Below are 22,624 nucleotides of genomic sequence, written 5' to 3'. Positions count from 1 at the left end.
CCACCTAGAAAGCTTGATATGTAAAAAAAATAAGACATTATACTCTGCTGTATACGCTAAAAACGACCTTATTTAATGTATTTATCTATCTTTATCTACTTTTTGTTATTAATTAGGCTCTTCAGTATTTGAAATGTTAAAACCTCATCTCTTGGTGGTGCAGTGCAGCCGCTGGCCAGCAGGGGGATGAAGAGTCTACGCTCCCCTCCTCGGCTCATCTTTGGTTTCGCTTCAAACTTTGCCTGAAAGTTTTTTAGTGGGCGGAGACCTTCCGCTACACTTCATCCAATAAGCGGAACCTGTCAGTGATGGGCTCCGGGGTGGCAGGAGTACGGACGGTCCGGTGTTAAACTGGGTGTCAATTAGCGGAAGACTTTCACCGGTGAGCAGCCAAGCCACAGCGTAAGGTGACCAAACAGGCAGAAATTATTACTGTGCCTTTTCTTAAAGTATCACTTGGATGTGGGTGTGTGCTGATACTAATTGACCTTATTTGATAGGCTTGCAGCAGGTTCGTGGCTTCCGTGCTCCGTAATTAATGAATGTAACGAATTCTCGCCTCTTTTTGCCCTCTCGTTAGAGTTGTTCAGAAGACTAAGATGGAGTGGCGTCAGCAGACCAGTGTGAGCAGTGCAGACGCATTCAACGAGGCCAAACGCTGGATTGAGGTAGCTGCAGGTTCAGTTCTTCACTCTTTCCTCTCCCTTTATTTACTTCTAAGACGTGCTTCTCTTCACTTATTGCAGACAATTAATTACAAGCAATTAAGAAGGTTTGATGTCGCTTTATTTTAACCCGCTGTGAAGACAGGAAATCTAACGTTAACCAGAAGCAGCCATGCAAAAGCACCTGTGCATAATTTGTATCGTTGAAACTCACTATAAACTCATACACTTTTAAACTGACTGAGGCTCTGTGCTCTCAAACATCAAGTGTGGCATCTTTTGCATACTTAATCTTTCGTTTCAAAGGCAAAGTATGCTTTGATAAGACTCAGGGCTTTTTTATGACCCTTACCTATCTGAGAAGTCTGTTTGCTCAGAAAGTATTTGACTGCAGGTCTCTGGGCTTCAGAGGTAAATTCAAATACAGAAAAGGCATATAAATCGTTAATATTTAAAAGAAGCTGGAAAATAATAATGTGCACACTTTACTTGAGGTTTGTTTAGTATCAGTGTGCTGATATTATATAAGGCATGGGTTAAATTTGCTAAATGTAACACTTTGCATGCTACCCTGGCATGTGGTGTAGGCAGGCAGGCTTTGCCTTGCATGCATTGTGGAGGATGTGGTTTGAGTGTGGTGCATTTTCTAGGTTATTTCATGCTGCTCCTGTCCAAACTAGAAACTGTGATCCTTAAATCATAACCGATGGCTACAACTTGTAGACGGTGAGCACTGGATGTCGACCAACTCTAAATGGGACCATTAATGTCACTTGTGTCCGAGCAGATCATTGTGAGAATTTTGTGCAGGGGTCTCTTGGCAGAAAGCCCGTGCCAGTTTTGCACGTCTATTTTCCTGCACTGACGGATGAAAGAACGGGTGAACCGTGATGAGGCATGTATGTGTTAGACGGGAGTATAGCGAGGCCTGCTGCTCTCAAACAAGTAAATGCACCGTTCCTTGAGCCAGATCACAATGGGAACGTGTTGGCACTAATATCTCCAGCTACAGGTTGGGGGATAATAAGCTTCCGTATATTCAAGCATCCAAACTGTTTTATCATTGGCACAGAACTGGCAGCAACATCATGTAAGTGTTTGCTGTACTCCAGGAGAAATTATAATGAATTGGGCTATTTGATATGACGTCATAGTTTCTTGGAGAAGCAGAAGATTCCCCCTCCTGCTGTCCAGCATGTATTCTCCTCATTTAGAGTAACACCATCATCCCTTCATTAATATGAAACATATTGACTGTAATTCAGGTTTTTTTTTTTTTTAACAAATCTTGTGTTTGACCAGTGAATATTTGGCATTTTTGAAAAATTCCTGCTTTATTTCCTGATAGCAACTTGCTGTGGATTAATTGGCGGATCATTGCAGCTCTTAATAATACATTATTTTAAAGACTACATGTAATGATGCTTGTTTTTCTCCCACCCGGGGTCATTTGATCCTTTTTTGGCTGGGAGACACTCTATTTAGACAAATGAAGCAATCTGGCGAGGTTTGCGAGTTGCACACGGATAAAATTCATTTAATTTGTGGTTTCTCGGGGACTATTGTTCATTAAAATGACCACGTTACGTGTTTGATGCTGTAGAACAGACAGCATGCCACGGCACAGCCGCATTGTGTGTTATTGTGTTAACCTTGCGCTGCATTGTTTGTCTGATTCCACTGAGACTCATTCGCTCTGTACCCAGCGCCCGATTCTACTAAAAATGAATTGTAATTGTGGATTCCTGGGGGGACTAATTAGTGAGAAGAATAGCCTTTTGGGGCCCCGTGTTAGTTATGGAGCCGAACCTTAGTCCCATTTTTATGTCCTCATTACAAAACCCCGCTTGCCTTGTTCTTGCTCCTGCCATGTCAAATCATTTCCATAGGTTATGCTATATTTGTTGTTCAGAGCAAAAACAACTTTTGAGTGGTTGTGTGAATGCTTGTTTACATACATTTTATGGCTGCTTTTCTCTGTAGATGTATTGTAATTATTTGTTTTTATGTGGCAGCTGGAGAATATTTCAGCTGCTCTTACCCAAGTCACTTAATTTACTCTTATAGTTGACAGCAACAACTACAAGAGGTAGTGTGTATATTTTTGCCTTTTTAATTAACTTCAACTGAAACTATGGCTTCCTAATGTTTTTCGCATAGTTGTTTTTGACACCAAGTGGTGTGTATACACTCACTGGCCACTTTATTAACTACAACTTGCTATACTGGTATAACTTGCTTGCAAAATACTTAATTCTTCTTGGCATGGATTAAATAAGGAGCTGGAAACATCTCCCAGAGATTTTGCTCCGATCACACGGTTTCTTGATTGGACTCTGCTGTTCCTGCACATCCCAAACGTGCTCTAATGGTCTGAGATCTGGTAACTGCCAAGGTCATTTGAGTAAAGTGAGCTTATGGTCATGTTAAATAAACCAGCTTGAGATGATTTGAGTTTTTGACATCGTGTTTTATCCTGCTGGAAGCAGCCATCAGATAATGGGCACATGATGGACACAAAGGGATGGACAATGGTCAGCAAGAATACTCAGGTAGGCTGTGGTGTTTGAATGATGTTCAACTGGTATCAAGCAGCCCAAAGTGTGCCAAGAAAATATCCCCCAAACTTTTAAACCATTACCACCAGCCTAAACTGTTAATACAAAGCATACCTTCTGCTTACCTTGATGGCGGTAGCCAGCAGTCATTTGAGAGACTGTTTCCATCCTATCGGCTTGAAGCAGTCGGGCCATCTCCAGCTGACCTGTGATATCAACAGGGTGTTTTTACCCAGAGATCTGCTGCTCAATGGAGATTTTGTTTTTCAGACCATTCTCTGTAAAGCATAGAGGTGCTTGTTCATTATTCATTATTTAGGCACCCATTAGTCGTTACCACAGCAACTGCTAATTCTTCCTGAGGTCCACCAGAAGATCTGGTGGGATTTTCCGCAGTTCTTGAAACACTCAGAGCTCCGTCTGGCTGCGTCAACCATGTCAGCTTTCTTACACATTCTGATGATTGGTTTGAACTTAAGTCTTCTTGACCTTGTCTGAATGCCTAAATGCACAGAGTTGCTGCCATGTGATTGGGTGATTAGAATATTTGTGATAGCTAAAATAATGGGTGACTGTATAAAGGGCAAATATCATCTTTAATAGTTGAACTCTGCAAGCACTTTAACATACTTTAATCATTAATGTGCTGGTTTACACCAGTTTATACAGACAGTGGTGGATATATGGTGTTGGTGTCAGTACTGTAGAAGTATGTGGTACTATTTTAAGCATGTTGGAACCTTTTTAAAATGTAGCATGAATTATATACAGTCATACGTATTCATACAGTCATGCTTATTTCTGTTACTTACTGGATTTGAACACTTGTTCCAAACCTGAATGTCACTGCCTAATAGGCTGTGGGTCCATTGTGGGGTGCCAAAAAAGCTCTGATTGAGATTGACGTGAGCTGGAAAAGACCTCTGAAAGTGTGTCATCTAGCAGTAATCCATTAGCAGCGCATGTGAAGCTGAGCTGCCGTGAATCAAGCTTTTTCCAGTATATTTGGACTGGTGTGGTGCTTCTGGTCAAAACGACATACCAGTCGGTCCTGTGTGCCTTTTTTTTTTTTTTTTTTTTTTCCAGTGTTTTCGGTCCATTTTATTGTTCATTCTTTCTAGTAAAGGGGCACTGCCAAAACAACAAAGCAACATTAAGCAAAGAAACGCAAATAATTGACTTTTTTTTTTCTCTCCTCCCCTCTTTAGGAAGTGACTGGAAAGTCGTTTGGATGCAGTGACTTCCGTGCCGCATTAGAGAACGGAGTCCTGCTTTGCAAGTAAGTAATGATGCTCAAACTTTAAGTGTTTTGCAGTTTTACTTTGGTCAAACCTTTATCTGTAAGAATTAATTTGAAAGATAATTATCATGCAGACCTATCATTAGTGAGTGTATGCAGGCTAATTTGCCAGCTTGCCTTCAGCAGCCTTGAAACAATTTTTTAAAAACAGTAGCATCCAAAACTGCAGTCTGGAGGTTGCTGAGTATCTTTAAAAGTAAGCAAAGATAAACACTCATAAATTAACAAGTGCAGACGCACAAATCTGATGTTTGCTGGTTAACCCAGAAGTTGATTTTAGGATGATGGCTTAAAAAAGAAAAAGTTGTGGTTCTTTATCTAAAATGCCGTCTGCCAATGGAAGTCAAAATTAGGACTGTTTACCAGTTATCTTTTGTGGCTGGAATATTTTGTAATCTGTTTGCTAATTGTCTTCACTCGCAGCCTAATTAATCAGTTGAAACCCGGAATAATCAAGAGGGTGAACAGGCTGTCTACTCCAATCGCTGGTCTGGTGAGTTTACACTTCAGCTGTATGACGTCTGCATAATCAGAGTATGCAAGAAAACAAAAAAGACACCTGTTGGCCAGGAAGTGTTGAAACATTGTGTGGTTTCCTGTTGCAGGCACAAGGAGACAGTGTTGTTGTAGTCTGACTAAACATGAACGTGCATTTCAACCAACTGCAAAGTTTCAGCTTGTTTTTATTGGGCACTGATGCAAATGAAGATTTTTATTTTGGCTTCAGGCTGTTTCTCAAGTATAATTGCCAAAACAGCCCAAAGCAAGACCAGGAAAAGATCGATTTCAGGCTCCCAACAGGGCCCAATAGATGGAGCCCAGCGGTGGATGCACTGGTGGTGATGGCGGGGTGGGAGAGGGAGATGCAGCCGAGGTTCAGCTCTTACTTTCACAACCTAAAGAGCAATACTGGAGCTTTTGTTTGTTTTTAATCTGATAACTTCAATTAAACAATAAAAAATCAACATCGACACTTATCGAGAAACTCTTTGAATAACACAATAAATATCCTCTGTCCGGCCTTTGAAGCTTTGGCATTATTTATAGTGAATTTTCAGTCTTTATTATATTTTGTTACATGGGAGTTGGAATTGTTACAAGCTAAAATGCACAAATGGGGACAAAAACATTGATCATTATTTTAAATAAATTATGCAGTTTGTTTATTTACCAATAGAGGCTGCTAAATTATCCACCTCTGACTGTTTTAATATCATCAACATAATAATCATGTTTTCATATTTAGTTTGAGAAATGGTTGTAGTGATCTGTTGAAACGCGTGTAATCATACACAGAAACACGGTGTATATTAGGCAAAAACAGAGTCTGCACAATTCTAACATGCTTGAAAGATAATATTTGGTATGAGCACCTTTATTCTTGAGCATAGCCTGAGTGCTTTTAGGCAAACTTTTATTTGACTGGTCTTCAGGACTAGCTGTCCAGTCTTCTTGAAGTCTACCAAAATTCTTTGGATGTTGGCTGCCTTTTTGTTCTGTTGTGTCAAGATGCTCTCAAACTGCTTCAGTAATGATTTCTGTTTCCAGAAAGAGAGCTAACTTTACCTGAGTCGATTACTGTATATAAAGTCTGTGAACTTAACTTGGCAGCGAGCAGGTTTTCTTCAACAAACTGAGTTTCTCTCTGACTCCTAACCTCCTGCTGCACATGAACCTGCTGTGTGACACCCCAGTTCATTTCCTCATTTATGAAGTCACAAAGCTCAAAGTGCAGTAAGCCAATCTGCTGAAGTTTACGTTTTTACAAACACTGAGGCCCAGTTCGATGTTAGTGTCCTATTTTTGTGTTTAACATGAGCGCTTTTCATGTGTTAATGTGTAAGGGTGGAGAATGTGATTACCTTGCATATTTATCAGCTCAGAATAAAATCTATATAATCCGCCTTTGTTCCAACTCTGTGCCATCAGGCTGTCAGCCAGTCACAACACAATGCAAACACTTACTATACGTTACACACTGATCAATGGTAAATCATTTCTCGTATTCTAAGTGGTCACACTCAAGCAGTCAGATGTCTCACATTTGGATCTTGGAGATGATTCGAGTATGAAATTCAGGTTGAAATTACTTTAAAATCTGAAAACGGCTCTAAATGTATTTGTAGATGGTTTGTTCTGAACATTTCATCTTAACATGTCAAACACTTGAAAAAGGAACAAATTTAGAGTACTGGTCTCGATGTATGTTTCTCCCCTGAAATATCTTTAAATCAGTTGGTGGGTCAACCCAGAACCAAAGGGTTTATAGGGTCTTGCCTGCCAGGACAGATCCAAAAAATGATAAAGATCACAGATTCAGACTGGACCAGGCCTGAACTGAGATATTTATGTGTTTGCCTTTTGTGATCCTTTATATTTAAGACTTGGAAAACTGCAGTTTTGTGCCTCCTACATTTTGTCGCTGTGAGATTATTACTGAATGATTAGAATTTAAAAATTAGGTGTAAAATTACAGTCCAATGAATGTGCATTTCTCAGACCCTGCTGTAGACAAACATTTTCAAATTGCCTTGTGGTGCAAGAAAGGTACAAGACCTGAACTGAAAATGAGTGGAAAGAAAACCTTTGAAAGACAGGAAAACAAGAACTTTACAAGTGACAAAGTCCTGGAAGTAAAATGTAAAGAAATGAGTGGTTTCTCAATACTTTGAACCGTACTGAACTACTTCAAAAATGATAATGGTGACCTTTAGGAGTAGCTGTACTAACACTGACAGACGACTAGATAGGATATGTTAAGCTAATCTAAATAGATCTGTTTGCAGCTCTAGAGTTGTGCTTTGCTGTAATCCTGCCTGCTGTAGTGGTTGAACAGAGCAAGTATGATTTCTAAACAAATGGGTTACTTATTAGATAATATCTACTGAGTGTTTCTTGACAGATGAATAGATGATTAATGATGAATCAGAATTGATTGTAGGTTGTACTCCAAGCTGTTCTCACTTGGAGAATCGTTTGGATGAGGTGGATTTTAACTGTTTGAGGCTGGAGTTGGTCATTACTAGTTTATCAGAACAAACATCAACTGTTTCTCTAGTTTTTCATGTGTTTTTTTTTTTCCTCATCTGTTCTGATATTTCAGGATAATGTGAATGTTTTCCTGAAAGCCTGCGAGAAACTGGGACTAAATGAATCCCAGCTGTTTCATCCAGGTGACCTGCAGGACATCTCCACTCGTGTGACACTCAGGTGAAGTTGCATGAACACATACCGCTGCACCTGGACCTTTAACTCTAACTTTATTGCAATTGCACAGTGATACTTTGTACAATAGTACAGTGAAATAGTTGTACGGTCCCACATCGGTGCTATAAAAGCAAGAAAATCAAAAGAAATGGCATATACAGAATAAAATAAAAAATACAGTATGAGCAGAACCACTGTGTACTGGCAAAATACACGAGGGCCTAATGTTTTCTGCGTAGGTTATAGTTACCACTGACTGAGTTTTCAGTGTGTGTATTTAAAAAGATAAGAGTGAACGTGCTGCTTTGCATTAATAAATGTCTGCACTTTCACTAACAAGCTGCTCCTTTATATGAGCTGATGGCCTGTTCTCCATAAAACCTGATAAGTTGCTGATTAGTGAGGATTGCAAATGAGAAGGCTTAAGATGTCACTAACTTTTTTTCCTTCACAGTTATCTCATTCACCGGGACTTTTCAGTGACGCGATCGAAATGTAAATTGTAGCAGCAGATGTTTGGCTCTTTTGTTTAAGTACTTATTTCTGTCTTGAAATTTTATTTTAGGCGTGACGAAGGCAACAGACGACTCAAAAATGTAAGTCGTTATTCTCTTGTTGGGGTGTCTTTTCCTTTCTGGGTAAATGAGTTGGATATAAAGCCATAAAGGGAGCAGTATCCATCAATATATTAGCTTGAACTACTGATGCTGAAGACTTGTCCAGAAGTATGACAAATAAGGTGGCCTTGAGGAGGGGCTGCTGAGCTTGCTGAGGTTGAGGCAAATCCCAGGAGCCTGGTGTTAAAGCCCTCATAGAGTTTAGAGTGATGGAAATATAAGAATACATAAGTGGCAGAGGCCGTCTGGAAACTCCCATCTTAACTGCCTCAAGTCTGTGTGTGGAACTGAGTGATGCACATGGACGTGTGAAGCCTCATTTAAATCGCACAGTAGCTGTGAACTTTAACCCCGGACGGAGGGTGTTTTGTTTTTTCCTCCAGACTACAGTCACTGATGTAGCCTTCTTTTTATTTCTATGTTTTTAGTTAATTATTCTTTCAAATGAACCACTTGGGGTGAATTTGGGCCAATTGGAACGGTTTACCAAAACAATGCAGCACACCAGCATGAACTGTTGCACTCCATTTAAGATAAAAATGTTAATAAAATACAATACAAAATACACTTGGTCTTTTATATAATCCATCAGATCTTTTCTTTAAAGTTCTCATTTTGTTTTTGTGAGTACATTCAAAAAAAATTGTATGACTTAAGAAAAATATTTAAATAATATTTATTTAGATGAGATTCAGATTTGTGATAAATTAGCCCGATTCAAGGATTTCTCTTGCAGAATAATGTTAACATCAGGGTTTATGTACATTAGGGTAGTTTTTTTTTTTTGGTTTTTTTTTGTTTTTTTTTTTTATTAATCCAACCTTCTGTTAATTTTCATCTATGTTCCCCTTTTTATAAGGACTTTTTGAAAAGCCAAGAGTAATTATGGGTTTCTTGCTTTATTAAATAAAATGGAATCATGCATGGCTAATATAGGATTAACCTGTGATCTGTTGCAAGCAGTGAAGTAATTTCCTTGGCATGAGAGAGAACTGGAGAGAAAGAAACACATTTTATCCTAATTAAGTTTGACATAAGCCCCGAATGCTTGTTTACGCTCTGCTTGTACAAATTAGGGGAAAATAAAACTAATTGCAGCTATAATGGCGCCAACAGTCTAATATGACAAACAGAAATGCTTACTTTTGAAAAAGGGATTATTATAGTGAGTCGTGGAACATCGTTTTACTTGGAAAATCGAAGTAGCTTGGTTGGTGCACCTTGATGCTGACACTGATGGCTGAAATTCAGAAGTGAAACTAGTGATTTCTTCAAAGGAAAAATTGATTCTTACACATGGCAAAAAAAACTGAATGCAGTTCAGAGGTGCATATTTCAATTCTTCATTTTCCTCCTCTTCATTATCATCTTTTTCTTCCTCTCACTGCACTGCTTTAAAGAAATAAAGGCACATTCGATCATCAGAGTTTTGAGCAAAGTCAAATTTCAGCTAGGAAGCATAAACTATCATCAAACAGGTTCAGGCAACAACAAGAGAACCAATTAACCTGGAGTGGTGTTACAGGTGGGGGCTATAGACCACTGCTCGCTGCGTTTATCCCTCCTGACTGAGTTTCCTGTAGTTTAGCTCTCTGCTAGTGTCCTTGACATTACTGGTAGCCCACGATGGACCTGCAGCTCATTCAGGCGGCTGTGCTGTCACAAGAAGGTTTGCTGTTTTTTAACAGTGTGGAGGAGATCACAGGAGACGGGTGGTTTTTCACCAGGAGAGCTAGACGGGGCCATAGAAGGGCATCAATCCAAGTTGCTTTATGTGAGGAGGAAGAAATTGCAGAAAATGACAGCTAGCGGGCAGCTCATGAGCACGTTTCTGACCAAACTGTCAGAATTGGACTCCATCAGAATGGCATGAGGGCCTGATGGTAGGACCTGAACTGGCAGTTCTTTCAGTGGCATCCCCTTTTACATTTGCTACAGCATCACCGGACTCTTCCACGTGGTTCAGAAGAGAGGGGTCTTAACAACACTGGGAAAGTTGTCTTGTTGGTGTTGTTGTATCTGTAGTACGCCTGTTGTTCTCTTAATTTGTTTTGAGCAGTGTGGTGTCTTTTCTTTCTTTCTTTCTTTCTTTTTTTTTTTTTTTTTTTTTTTTTCCTTTAAGTAAGGAAGTAGGTTGGTGTGTTTGGTCATATTTGTAATTCTGTCTATTCTTTCTCAGGTTCTGATAACAATTTACTGGTTGGGTCGCAAGGCTCACCTGGACACATTGTACAATGGCCCTCAGCTTAATTTGAAGGCTTTTGAGGGCCTGTTGGGGCTGGCCTTGTCCAAGGTAATTTTTTATTTTTCTCTTTAAGTATTTAAAGATTGTATTACTTTATTTTTATACTTCTGTTAACCCTTCCTACTCCAGGCTCTAGATGAGGGTGGTGTACCTGTGAAAGACAGCAGCGATAGTTTGTGCCAAAATCCAGAAGAGGAATGTCAGTACAAAAATTACAGGCGAGGCAACTCTGCAGACAGCACCGACTCCTTTAACTCCCAGGCCCTGCACCCGAATGTTGAAGGTACATTTGTGATACAATGACTGGGGTGTGAAGGAATCTGTTTCGTTTCTGCTAAATATTTTGACACAGCACTGCAATTTGTGGAAAGATTATGGAGATTATAGCTGATGATGGCATTTTTTTCCCCCCTTTATTGCTGTCTTTTGTTTTTGAAATGTAACTCTGCTCATTAATTTTACACTAACTGCTTTTGAAACTTTTGCAAAAGTGAAACTTTTTTTTTTTTTTTTATCCTTGTAAGATCAGCCTGAAACTGCTAAAGTGACAGAAATGTACCCCAAAAATGTGTTTTCACAAACTTATAATAACACATTTTTGGGGGATTCCATGTTAATACTGTTAATCGATGTCATTTTGGTGGATCAGCAAAGTTCTGACCTGCTGCTCTTTTATTCAAGTTTTGTTTTTTTTTTGGTCTGCAAGTGTTATGTCAGGCTCAGTGCATGTCAGTGATGGATTCTGCACTCTGGTGTGATAACTGTGTGTGTGATGGGAGAGGTTAAATACTTGCCCTGATACTCCCTAAAGGCTTGACTGTGTGACGGCTCAGTCATCCAGGAAAGGTTTTTTTCTGATGTATAACCTTCCTTGTATTTTGATGAGGTTTAGTTCAGCTTTTGTCTTTCATACATGTTTTATTTTCCCCCATTTAAATGTATATTTTTGGGGTAATTTTTGTGTCTCTGTGATATCTAGGTTTTGGAGGCGACGCAGAAGCTGAGCAGGTATTCAAGATGGAAAACAAGCAGGTGACAGCTCATCAAAACAAAGGCTATGTCCCACTACTCAGACGAAAACAAGGACCAGAGGAGAATGGAAGTGGCTTCGCGAGTCAGTTTACCAGGTGCTCCAGACGTTTCTGTGACCAAATAAAAATTCCTCACAAACTGCTGCCTAACTTACCCGTAGGCAACCTTTCAAAAAATAGCTTTTATATTTCTAACTTCTTGCTTATTTTATGTGTGATATGAAGACGAGTGCATAATGTAAATGATTAAAAGAATAACATACTGCTGTCTTTATATGAAGCTGGAGTTCGGATTCCTTAAATATGAGCCCGAGTTCAGTCAGTGGAATACAGTTGGGTTGTTTTTCTCTCAGGCTCGGTTTGGATTGAATTTCACACTTGTCAGAACTGTTAAAGGCTGCTTGGTTTCCGACAGTTTGGAGTTTCTAATTTGCAGCTGAGTGCTTTTTCCTTCTCACTAAACCCTAATCCAAATCAATTAACAATATGAACAATGTCTGCATCCATTCATGGGCACAGCCATCACAAGTAGTCACTTTGGTATGACACAAACAAGGTGGTTATTGTTTTCAAGGTATTTAAGCTGTTCTTTGCCTGCTAGACTTGTTTAAAACGTCACTGTCAAGACTAATTGCCTATTTTATTTTTTTTTAAGTGTCTGTTACAACTTAAATTATTCTAAGGATTATTTTTGAGCTTGGATATTGTCACTTTTTAAAATTCCTTGTCAGTAAAGATCAGCTGGGTTCTCAAGTTTCACACTTGCTAGTGATTTTACTCACTTATCTTTTTAATGAACAAAGTGTAGCAGTGGCTGAGTGCTCGTGTGAGATGAGCACCAGACTTGGTAACACGTCACCACAAAGGGTCAGTTGGCAAGTGAACCTCTGCGTTCTCATGATAGCAGTTCCCAAACTATCAACACGGGTCATTTGCTATAAATTCTGATCCGATTTTTCTATGAGTAAATTACATTTTGTAGTCTTTGACAAGAGTGTTGGTTTAAATCATTGATGTGCAGTGACTTTTACAGAAGGGCAAGCAGAGATGTCATACATGTTAATCTGAAAGTGCTGGTGGAGCCAGCACCTGTTCAGTTTGCCTGTTTTATTAAATCAGACATGGCAGGAGCCATGTTCCCCCTCCATTAGCATTGCATTGCTTGCTAAAGAAGTGATTAAAATGATCTTTTATTGGATGCTGGTCAAGGGTATCAGTAAGAGAGAATTTATCATAAGTGCTTGTTTACTTGCTAATGCTAGCTGTTTCCACACAACAGGCAAATGGTAGCTGATCTCAAAAGCAACGAAAGCAGAGCCGCAGGCAGCTTGTCCTCAATTTGCAAAAAACAAGAAAAAGCTGCTTGTTTCCCTGCTCAGTCCACTGTTAACAGGACACAGACACACCCATAGACTAAAGACATGTTATAGATTTCATGGAAATTGAAGGCAAGTGGAGTTGTTCCCCCTCCAGATACTTTAGCCAACTGTGGCGACAAGATGGCAGTAATGTAAAGATGGAAGCAACTGGATGAAAGGTTTTGACAGAGTGCTGCTTGAGGTAAAAGGAGATTGCTTTCACTTGGTTTTAACTGATGCGTGGTGTTTTTGTTAGAACTCACAGGGAAAGCACAGTTTGCTTTGCTTGCCCTGATGGAACCTCTGTGCTTGAAACTATGTTCTTGTGCTAATTCATAGACTTGCCCTCTGTATTCTGCATTTGAAAGGCTCAGTTGTAGCACTTGGGTTATCACCATGTTGGCTATTAAAAGCCATGGTTGTCTATAAAGCGTATAGTTTATGGATGTTTTATACATGCATCACACAGCCTCAGCTAATAGGTACGAAGTAACTGACAAAAGTTTGCTTTATAGCATCCACTCTTTGAGAAGTTTTGAAACTAAGTTTTGAGGAGTGAAATTCTCCAAACTGGTTGACTTGTTTTTAATAAGACCTCCACAGTACAGTTGTCACAAAGGGAGACATCCTCTACAAAGGCCTACTCTGTTTATTAAGGCTGTCTTTAAAAAATAAAATAAAAATGCTTTGTATCTTATTTTATTTAACATAAGCAATACCCTAAAATAAGCTAATAGGCCTCTCTGGCTTTTTATTAGCACTGTTTTTGTGGCATATTTAAGCTTAGGGTTTAAAATCTCACAATCTAACTACAGCACATGTGCTCACAGTTTGCCAGACACCAAAAGTTTGAATGCTTCAAAAAAGAATCACTAAAGCTGATGAAGATTTGAATGGGTACATGAAGCTGAAGATCAGGAATTTTTCATAGCGAGCGAATGGTTTAGTTTAGGTTTGTCTCCATTTATGTCCATAGTGATAGCAGAGCCATATGTTTTAGTTTTCCAGAAATCTCACAGTGAGAACGCAGGATATCATCTTTACATGGAAACTAGGAAGCTAACTTCAAACTCCATTAAATGTCATGAATCCACTCTGATACTTACTTTGAAACTGAGCGAATTTAGGACATCTTTAAGTCTCAGTGGTGCTGCAGTGTTTGAGCTTAGGAACCAAGAAGAGTTTTGTCACTGAAAAGAGCGAAATCGCTAATGACGTCAGACTTGAGAGGTCGATGGGCACGGACCCATCTTTGGAGTCAGGCTCACTCCAGGAACTGTAGTGTTAAACATTATTTTTGACTCCACGGGTTGTTGCTTGTGCCAGTCTTTTTTTTTTTTTTTTTTTTTTTTTTTTTTTTTTCCCCTGAAACTAAATATGGATGCAAATGCTCTGCTTTACTATTTACTTGGCCACAATAAAAAGCATGTTCACTGCATGAACAATGAAAGTAATTTTGTAAATCTAACAATATCCTCAAGAACTAAAGAGTGATTTGCTTTTAGGCATTAATCAAATGTCTGCTTGGTAAAATTTGGAGCCGCTTCCATTCAAGCTCATTCCAGCTGATTTATCTATGATCACTATTGGCTGTGGCTAAACGTAGATTTGGATATATCACTGTTTACTGCAGCACTGCAGATGCCCCTCCGTCTCCTCAATGCCACTTCACTATCTGTTCTCCTGAGTGTGCCACTGAAGAGCTTTTCCTGCAAGCTCTGTGTGAGGAAGACTCGGAGGATGATTATACTGAGGCAGACCCAGTGCTAGACGACTTGCATTTTAGACGAATGCAGCAGACACTTCATCAGACATCTGCCAATCTGCATTATGACCGCTTCTTACCCCAATATTGGACACCTGAAGAGGAGGTTCGTGTACGCAGGATCTACCTTGGCTCCCAAAGACGTCCCTGGTATCATAAAATGCAGCGCCTGAGGTCTGTCTCTTTTTATCATTCAAAGCAGTGTTAACAAAGAAATATGCTTAAAACTAATACAAAACAATGGTAGAATTGCAGTATTGTACTACTTAAAGCTGGAAATAATTCATGGATTGCTTTGCAAAGCAGAAATAAAATAATGGCTGCCTTTACTGGCTTGAGCTTAGTTTTTACTTACTTTAAACTCTAACATGAAGATGTGATGCTAAAATAACCAAAAGTGTGACGCAGTGGTGGATTTATATGGCAGCTGTAGCAAACTAAATATTAGTTTGCTAAGCACAAGGAATTAGCTAGCAGTAGTTTGCAAGAATAATAATGTAATTTAAAGCTGATCTATGATTTTGCAGTGTATATTTTTTTTAATCCCGTTTTTAATCCTTCATTGTAAGACCTGTGTCTATAAGGTCTGCTGCTAATTGTGTTGCACACATTTCATATATTTGCTGTTCTTTTCTTTGACTGTAGCCGTAAAGCCTTGGCTTTTGCAGAAGAGTTTGACGTTGACTTCGTATCTGGAGAGCCCCAGAAGCCTGAACACAAGCCTGAACTTTTGCAGCTGTCTTGAAGAGCCGTACATAACAAGCACACGATCATAACAATCCTAACCACAAACTGGATTGAAGCCTTTCCACACATTTACAAATATCCAGCTAATGAGAAGATGTTAAAACATGCACAGTTTTTCTCATTTATTGTATGAAATTATCAAGATCATTGTTTTGGTTTTTTTAAAACCACCCAAATGTTGTATCTGCCACATTGCTGAGTGATGCATTTGTTAGTTTGTTCACATTCTTTATAACATGAGCTGTGCCTTCAATTTATTTTTTTTCAGTTTACTGTGTGAATGTCATCGCTTTTGAAAAATAAAGTATGATGCCACAGGTCAAGAAACTGCGTGGAGTATTTTATATGCAGTACAAAAACATTTTGTCTGGTGTGTGTTAGTGTGTGTGAGATGGGTTTGAGTGGCTGTGGTCTTGAAGTCGTGTGTATTACAAAAACATGGTCTCATTCATACAGCACCTCTTTGTGTTTTGTGGTCTAACCTCTTATCCTGACCACTTTTTTTTTTTTTTTTTTAATTTATGTTATGCAGCATGTTGCTGGATGCTTTATCAAACCAGGTCCACTACATGTAGGCACACAATGTTCTTCAGTCTTCATATCTGTTTCTCTGGTTCTTTAGAGCCAGTCAAACCCAGGTCAAGCCTGAGAGACCAGTTCAGGTCAATCCTGGCTGGATTTGGTAAGTTCCAAAGTTTTAAACATAAAATCGTAGCAAAAATGTTTGAGGCCGCTTTGACGTGACTGCTTTATTGCTGCTTCATCCAGGTATGCTTTTGTTTGCATTCAGGTTGTAAAGAACCAAAATAATGCCACCAGAATAGTTTCCCTTTTCATGAAGGTGGAGCGTGTGGTGCACATCACCTCTATTAATTTTCTGGGCACAGGCTTGACAGTGGAATTTATGACAGGACTGTTTGTAATCAGTCTTGGTTCCTCCCATCAGATTACGTCATTGTTTTGATAGACCACCTTCTAAATGCTGCTGTAAGTTATTTGAATGTCATGTATGACATCCTCTGTTGCCCAGAGCAGTGGTATTACCTGTTATGAGTCATGACTGTTGTGTTATCCAGACAGCAACATCTGTTACTTTTTTTTTTTTTTTTTTTTTTTTTTTTTTGGTCAATACTTTTGCATTGCTTGACTGGCATGCTACATTCGTGCTCGCACTTCGCTGAGGATTCTGTCATTTCATTGCAGAATGTGCTGCTACAGCTGGCAGAACTGCACCCTGTTGTGTGTGTGTGTGTGTGTGTGTGTGTGTGTGCGTGCGTGTGCATGCAAGCAATGTGGCTGTTATCATGCATACCCTGCTACGTGGTGCTCAGAAGTGTCACTTTCATGCAATATGAAGCTGCAGTGTAATCATATAATGTCATCCATCATTGTTTAAGTGCCTTGCCTCCCGTGTGTCTGAACCAGGAGCAAATCTCTCAGTGATATCCCCATGGTGTACCCTGTGCGAAAGGCTCCTGATGCAAACACTAGTCATGATGAAAGTCAGGACACCGGATTGACAAGACTGTGGAATCAAGACAACAGAAGGAAGTGTAGCGTTGCTGCCAAGGATGCCGAAGCTCAGTGGCAGGATGTAAGTTGATGCATAAATGCTGACACAGCAATATTTTTCACGGTCCGTTTGGTGTTTTGAAGCTTTTGAGCATTTTTGTCATCAGATGGTAATTGTAGATCTTCACATTTTGCTTTTTCTGCACATTTAAATGACTCCTCTTTCGTATTCTTATAAGTTGAAATTTAAAGCTTATTTTTGACATTTCATATTACAAATTCAAGATTCGCTAAATTAGACACTTGTTGTAAGAGAATGGCAAATGGAGTAAGAATATTGACAGCAGCTCCTGAGTTGGGAAGGTCCTCGGGTACTAAGGAGAAACCTGAGAGGTAAGAAGGTGGGGCATGACATAATAGAATAAATAAATAAAAAAACAGCCTGTAGAGCAGTAATAGAATAAAAATCAACTTTATTTTCATTGGACACGTTACAAGTGCAAGGCAACGAAATGCAGTTTGCATCCATCTAGAAAGTGGTTTTAGCAATAATATGGTCGTCTTGCTCCTGAAATTTGGATAAATCATCTCTTAAAAAGTGGAAAATAGTTGAATGTTTAGAGATCAAAAAACTCAGTGTGTTAAGAGCATATCTGAATATACTCATGCTGGTTAATAGTTACTGTATTTGTAAACCAAGAATGCAGATGTGGTCTAAATTGAAGTGGCTTTTTGGGGGGGTACTTTTTGATAAGTACACAGGCAGTGGTGTAGTTGGTTGATGTTGTGCATTTCTTTCAGGACTTGAAAAAGTGGAAAACCCGTCGTAGGAGCACAAAGTCTGAACTTCGAACTAAATCACAAGACAGAGAGCATGTAATGGATAAGATGATCAACGGGTCTGTGACAACTATTGAGAAGAATGAAGCAAAACTAAAGTATGTTTGTGCTACAATTGTTTTTAAAAAGAATAAATTCTTAAATATTTTTAAACAATGCCTAATGTACAGCTATTTGCAGTGGCATGAAAGAATTTTTTTACTCTTTATTCATTTATCTTTGGCTTATTTGTTTCAGATCATCGATCAGATAATAATAATATTAGACAAAGATGACCTGAATAAACACAAAAGGTTTTTTTTTTTAATAATTTAATTTATTAAGGGCAGAAAGCTATCATAACAAAGCTGGCCCTGTGTGGAAAAAGTAAATCATGAATTGTGATTAATCGCATTTATTTCAGAAAGCAGATTTCAGTTTCACTGAACTGGGCTGTTGCTGCTTCAGGACATGGATGACTTGCTGTAATTGATAGAACCATGAATTCTGCTCTCTACCAGAAGATCCTGAAGCAGGATGTCCGACCATCAGAACTCAAAACCACTTGGGTTATGCAGCAGGACAGTGATCCAGACATACCAGCAAATCCACCTCTGAATGGCTCAAAAAACCAAAACAAACCATGAAGCTTTAGGAGTGGCCTAGTCAAAGTTCATTCTTAAATAATATTAAACAGGACAAAAATCCTCCAGTGTGACTGAATGAAACTTATTTTGCAAAGATGAGTGGGCAGCAATGTGAAGGACCCTTTGCCAGTTATCACAAATACTTTAGTGCAGCTCTTGCTGTCAAGGGCGGAACAACCAGTTAATAGATTTAGGGGGCAACTACTTTTTCCACACAGAGCCAAGTAGGCTTGGATAACTTTTCATTTAACCTTAATTCATTTTATTCATACTCTGCTTATATTTGTCTTATATTAATATTTGTTTGATATGAAACATTTCACATATGCAAGAAATCAAGAGGTCAAATACAGTTTCACAGCACTGTACCTTTTTATAACTGTATATATACTCGTGAGTTGTGATGCCTGTCCTTCCTTCATGTTTTCTGCTACCTGTAATCCTTCGGTTACTCTTCCCCTGCATATTAATACCCCAGATACCAGCAGTCACCTTGGACCAGGAACACAGCGCCTCGTCCTTACTCAACAACTTCTCCATCAAAATCAAGCTCTGATCTCCGGCCACATACTCGAGCTCTGCTGGCCCGCAGCTATGCCACCGAGGCACCTTTCAGCCCCACGGTTCCTCTTAGCTCCCAGAGCTCAACCCATGCTCAAGTAGGTTTACACTATTGAGTTTTACCTCCCTGATGTTAATGAGCACCACACACTGTTTTAATAATGGGATTAAAAATGCTTATGATTTTAAAAAATTTCTTGAGTACAGCTGAGTTGTGAAAAGTGTTATAACCTATTAGGTGTTTTTATTATATTGCCAGATGGCATAACTGTTCTCATTGTTGGCCCTTTCCTCTCAGGGTGGAGCAGTGGTTGTCCCTGATGGAAAAGTCTTGGGAGAGGAGATCCACTTTGCCTCCACGGCTTTAGATGAAGCAAGAGTTGGCATGCCTTCTCTAGGCTTTCCTGTGATCTCTCAAACCCAAGTGAAATCCCAGAGCAGCACAGCTCCTTTCCAGTCCACCTGTGAACTTTCCCAGCCACAAAATGGCCTTACAAACCAAATCTCCACTCATTTTACAGCTTTACAGCTGAACGAGACCACAAATTCTAAAAGCAACAAAAGTCCCACTTTATCCATGTCTAGTGAACGAAAAGCATTTTTTTATGTTCATCCGGAGCTTAAAACTGCTGGTGAGGATTTATCGCATCAGAACGACAACTCTCAGGAAGACGGACAGAAGTCCTCTTGGCAAGCAGCAGCAGAGCAAAGCACGGCCCCGCAGACTCCAGGCGTCTACAAGTTCTTGCCCAGAACTGTTTCCTGGTCTGGCTCAGCCAGCCTTCCCCGTGGTTACCGTCGGTCTGAGGGCTCATCCCGTCTCTCTTCTGCTATCACAGCCAGACCCTTTGGGACCAAGCAGTCCAGAGTGTCATCACTGCCCAGGATGTACAATGTGAGTTCACTGGTTGCTGCGTCTGTGGCCCTGTTGCTCTTTAAAAAGATTGGTTTTATCACACCGTATCCATTTAACTGCATTAATCCAGCCTAACACCCATCTTCCTCCTCAGCTGACTCAGTTTAAATATTAACAATGTCACTGTCAAACCTGCAATTCATTCAGGTTTTTGATCAAGCTTAAAAACCATGTTTGGGCAATTATAAGAGCTGAAAATGCTTATGGTGATGAACATGGATGCCAGGAAACCTTGGGTCTAAATCCAAACTTTAAAAAAAAAAGTGTTATTTAATTTTTTGCTTAACAGAAAAACATGTCGTTCTGACATTATTTTACAGTCAGCCTGTTATTTTTCTGGCTAAATTGCATTTTAGTGTCTGACGTGGTGTACAGGGATTTGTTAAGACAGCCTAATAAGCTTAAGTAAGTTGGTGTAATGAGAGCATTGTGTATGTATGTGTCTGTCTGTGCACACTGTTTGAGCTAACTTGTTACCTTTTGTTTTGATTGCCTTCCTCATTAATAAAAGAAGTGCTGCTGCACTGCGGAGTTCATTCCCAGATTACACATTTCTCACGAATCTGCTGGTTTTACACATTTTTAAGGCCCTACTTTAACATTTCAGCGCTGCAGATTCTGAGCACATCTTGTTTTTCATCTCCAGGTAGATGACAATCAGGGTGTGCTGCTGAACAGTGAGAGAGAGGATTCTCCATCTTCACCATCTCTGAAAAGACAGACTGCGACCGCCCAGCTGAGCGGTCCGTATCAGACCAACCAGGGGAAGCAGACTGGTGCAGGACAGGAAGAGCAAGTGACTAGCTCCAATCTTTCCAGCCAGACCTCCTTTCAGAGCAGTGGCTATTACTATCGACCCTCCATTCAAAGCCAGATACTGCCTCAACCTTATTCAAATCTGCAGTCTCGTCAAAATAGAGGCTTGACCTTCTCAGCTGATGGAAGCACAGATCTTCCAAAGGTATGCTGGAGTATTTTTGAACTTGTAAGATCATATCAAATCAATGGCATTTATGTGATTACCCACTGCTCTGTAGAAAAAATGAATGAAACAAACTCCTATAAAAGTTTGCTGCCCTATGGCCAAGTCTCACTTGGAAATGAGATTTAAATCTCAATTAAACTTTTCACCTGGATAAATAAAGGATGAGGAGGATGATAATATAAAATCAGATTTAAACTGGCTGGATCTGGACCAGTTCTAGAGCTGCTGCCATTTTCAAATCACTCCCTCAACGTCACTTTCTGACCCCCTGCAGTTATTGTGTAGTTACACTATGGACCCCAGACTTGTGCAGAGAGCAAACATCAGCTTCTGTATCGAATGTACTTGACTTTCATGAACCTGGGCTACAGTGAAAGCTAACAGCAGTTTTCAGTGGAAAAATCCAGTTTCCACTCTCAAAGTGCATTAGTTCAGGGGCCTGACCAGCTGCATGTGTGCGGCTCTTTTGTTTCTTTGGTTTTCTTTTTGTTGTTGTTTTTGTTTTGTTTTTTCACTGTCCCAGAGCTAGAGCATTGACAGTCTGCTCCTGGGGGTTTCCTCAATCTTTGTCCAAGTTGGAAGGTCACAATTTTACACTAGACAATGAAGCCAATGCAGAAACATCTTAAACCTGCATTACATGTGAAAGCCACCAGGTGGCAAAAGCTGTGGTTGCAGAAAGACTTTTGGTCCTATAGATGTCTGGGAAAGCAGCTTTCTGTCTTTACCTCTGTAAACAGTTTCCTGCGGAGTTTTTGACCCAAAATTAGTTTGACTTATTTTGGGTCGTCTTGGGAGGAAAAAAATGTTTAAAAAATTGAGAATTATCTGTGGTATGATTATTGGCTAATGACTTGTTTGACAGGTTGCACACTTGTGCACTTTCCTCTTTGCATCTATCCAAAAAACAACGGTGAGACTGCTCATCCCAAGGCTTTAAAATGGGGCTTGATGGGATGTAGAGAACAGCCATGATGGCTACATCCGTCTTTTATATCATGAAATTAGACACTTGGAGAGGGATCGTAAGGTGTAATGAATGATTGTTCTCATTAAATAAGCTCAGTGACGACCAGAAAATTAACATTTTGGAATATTGGGAAATGTTTATGTTCAGACATTTTGACTTGTAGACTGGTGTCATTTATATCATTAGATAAGGTTAAATGGTGTTGTCATGACAACTTCTGAGGTCACCCCCCTTACTTTTTATTTTTTTTATTTTTTTTATTTTTTTTTAATTACCATTCACTACAGTGTTTCAAACTTAAAGCAGCATTAATATGGCATTTCTGACCGTAACTGGTCATTCAGTTTATCCCTTCCTTACTATATTTGTGTAGCGGGCCACTCAAGTCTCTAATTTCCACTAGGAAGCATTCGACAATAGATCACACGGTGTCACCTTTACGTGTGTGTGTGTGTGTGTGTGTGTGTGTTTTTTTTCCGTTTCCAGGTGGATCACAGTGACATGAGAGTGAGCCTTACTCTTAAACCCAACAGTCTAGCTGACTTTGGTTTCCATACTCACTGGGACTCGACGGGGGTGAGAGTTAAGCTCATTCAGCCCGGTAAGACTCTTGTTAAATGTAACTCTGGAGTGCTGAAGTTTTGTCACAAGAACAGAGCGTTACATTTAGCATCTTTGTGTGAGACAGGAACAAGTCAGTGACAGATGTTTTCTTTTTTGC

General features: G+C 39.6%; 1 protein-coding gene across 2 annotated transcripts in view; it reads left to right on the top strand.

Annotated features, from left to right (window-relative positions):
* Nucleotides 1–307: 307 nt before the first annotated feature.
* LOC146718818 (LIM domain only protein 7-like) overlaps nucleotides 308–22,624 on the top strand; it is a 32,731-nt gene continuing 10,414 nt past the window's right edge. For both annotated transcript variants that reach the window (XM_085456016.1, XM_085456006.1), the window contains exons 1-16: nucleotides 308–407; nucleotides 581–668; nucleotides 4,432–4,502; nucleotides 4,947–5,016; nucleotides 7,627–7,733; nucleotides 8,296–8,326; nucleotides 10,527–10,640; nucleotides 10,722–10,875; nucleotides 11,572–11,719; nucleotides 16,116–16,175; nucleotides 16,919–17,087; nucleotides 17,807–17,943; nucleotides 18,950–19,130; nucleotides 19,331–19,927; nucleotides 20,595–20,909; nucleotides 22,390–22,504. In XM_085456016.1, the coding sequence (XP_085312142.1) occupies nucleotides 600–668; nucleotides 4,432–4,502; nucleotides 4,947–5,016; nucleotides 7,627–7,733; nucleotides 8,296–8,326; nucleotides 10,527–10,640; nucleotides 10,722–10,875; nucleotides 11,572–11,719; nucleotides 16,116–16,175; nucleotides 16,919–17,087; nucleotides 17,807–17,943; nucleotides 18,950–19,130; nucleotides 19,331–19,927; nucleotides 20,595–20,909; nucleotides 22,390–22,504 (2,338 nt within the window). In that variant the 5' untranslated portion in view covers nucleotides 308–407; nucleotides 581–599. The remainder of the gene's footprint in view (nucleotides 408–580; nucleotides 669–4,431; nucleotides 4,503–4,946; nucleotides 5,017–7,626; nucleotides 7,734–8,295; nucleotides 8,327–10,526; nucleotides 10,641–10,721; nucleotides 10,876–11,571; nucleotides 11,720–16,115; nucleotides 16,176–16,918; nucleotides 17,088–17,806; nucleotides 17,944–18,949; nucleotides 19,131–19,330; nucleotides 19,928–20,594; nucleotides 20,910–22,389; nucleotides 22,505–22,624) is intronic.

Source organism: Copadichromis virginalis, linkage group LG1 (assembly GCF_057382275.1).
Source record: "Copadichromis virginalis isolate Kocher_CV1m ecotype Utaka linkage group LG1, C_Virginalis_male_GT1.1, whole genome shotgun sequence".
Lineage (NCBI taxonomy): Eukaryota > Metazoa > Chordata > Actinopteri > Cichliformes > Cichlidae > Copadichromis > Copadichromis virginalis.
The sequence above is the reverse complement of the archived record's forward strand: the minus strand, read 5'-3'. Positions and strand labels throughout refer to the sequence as shown.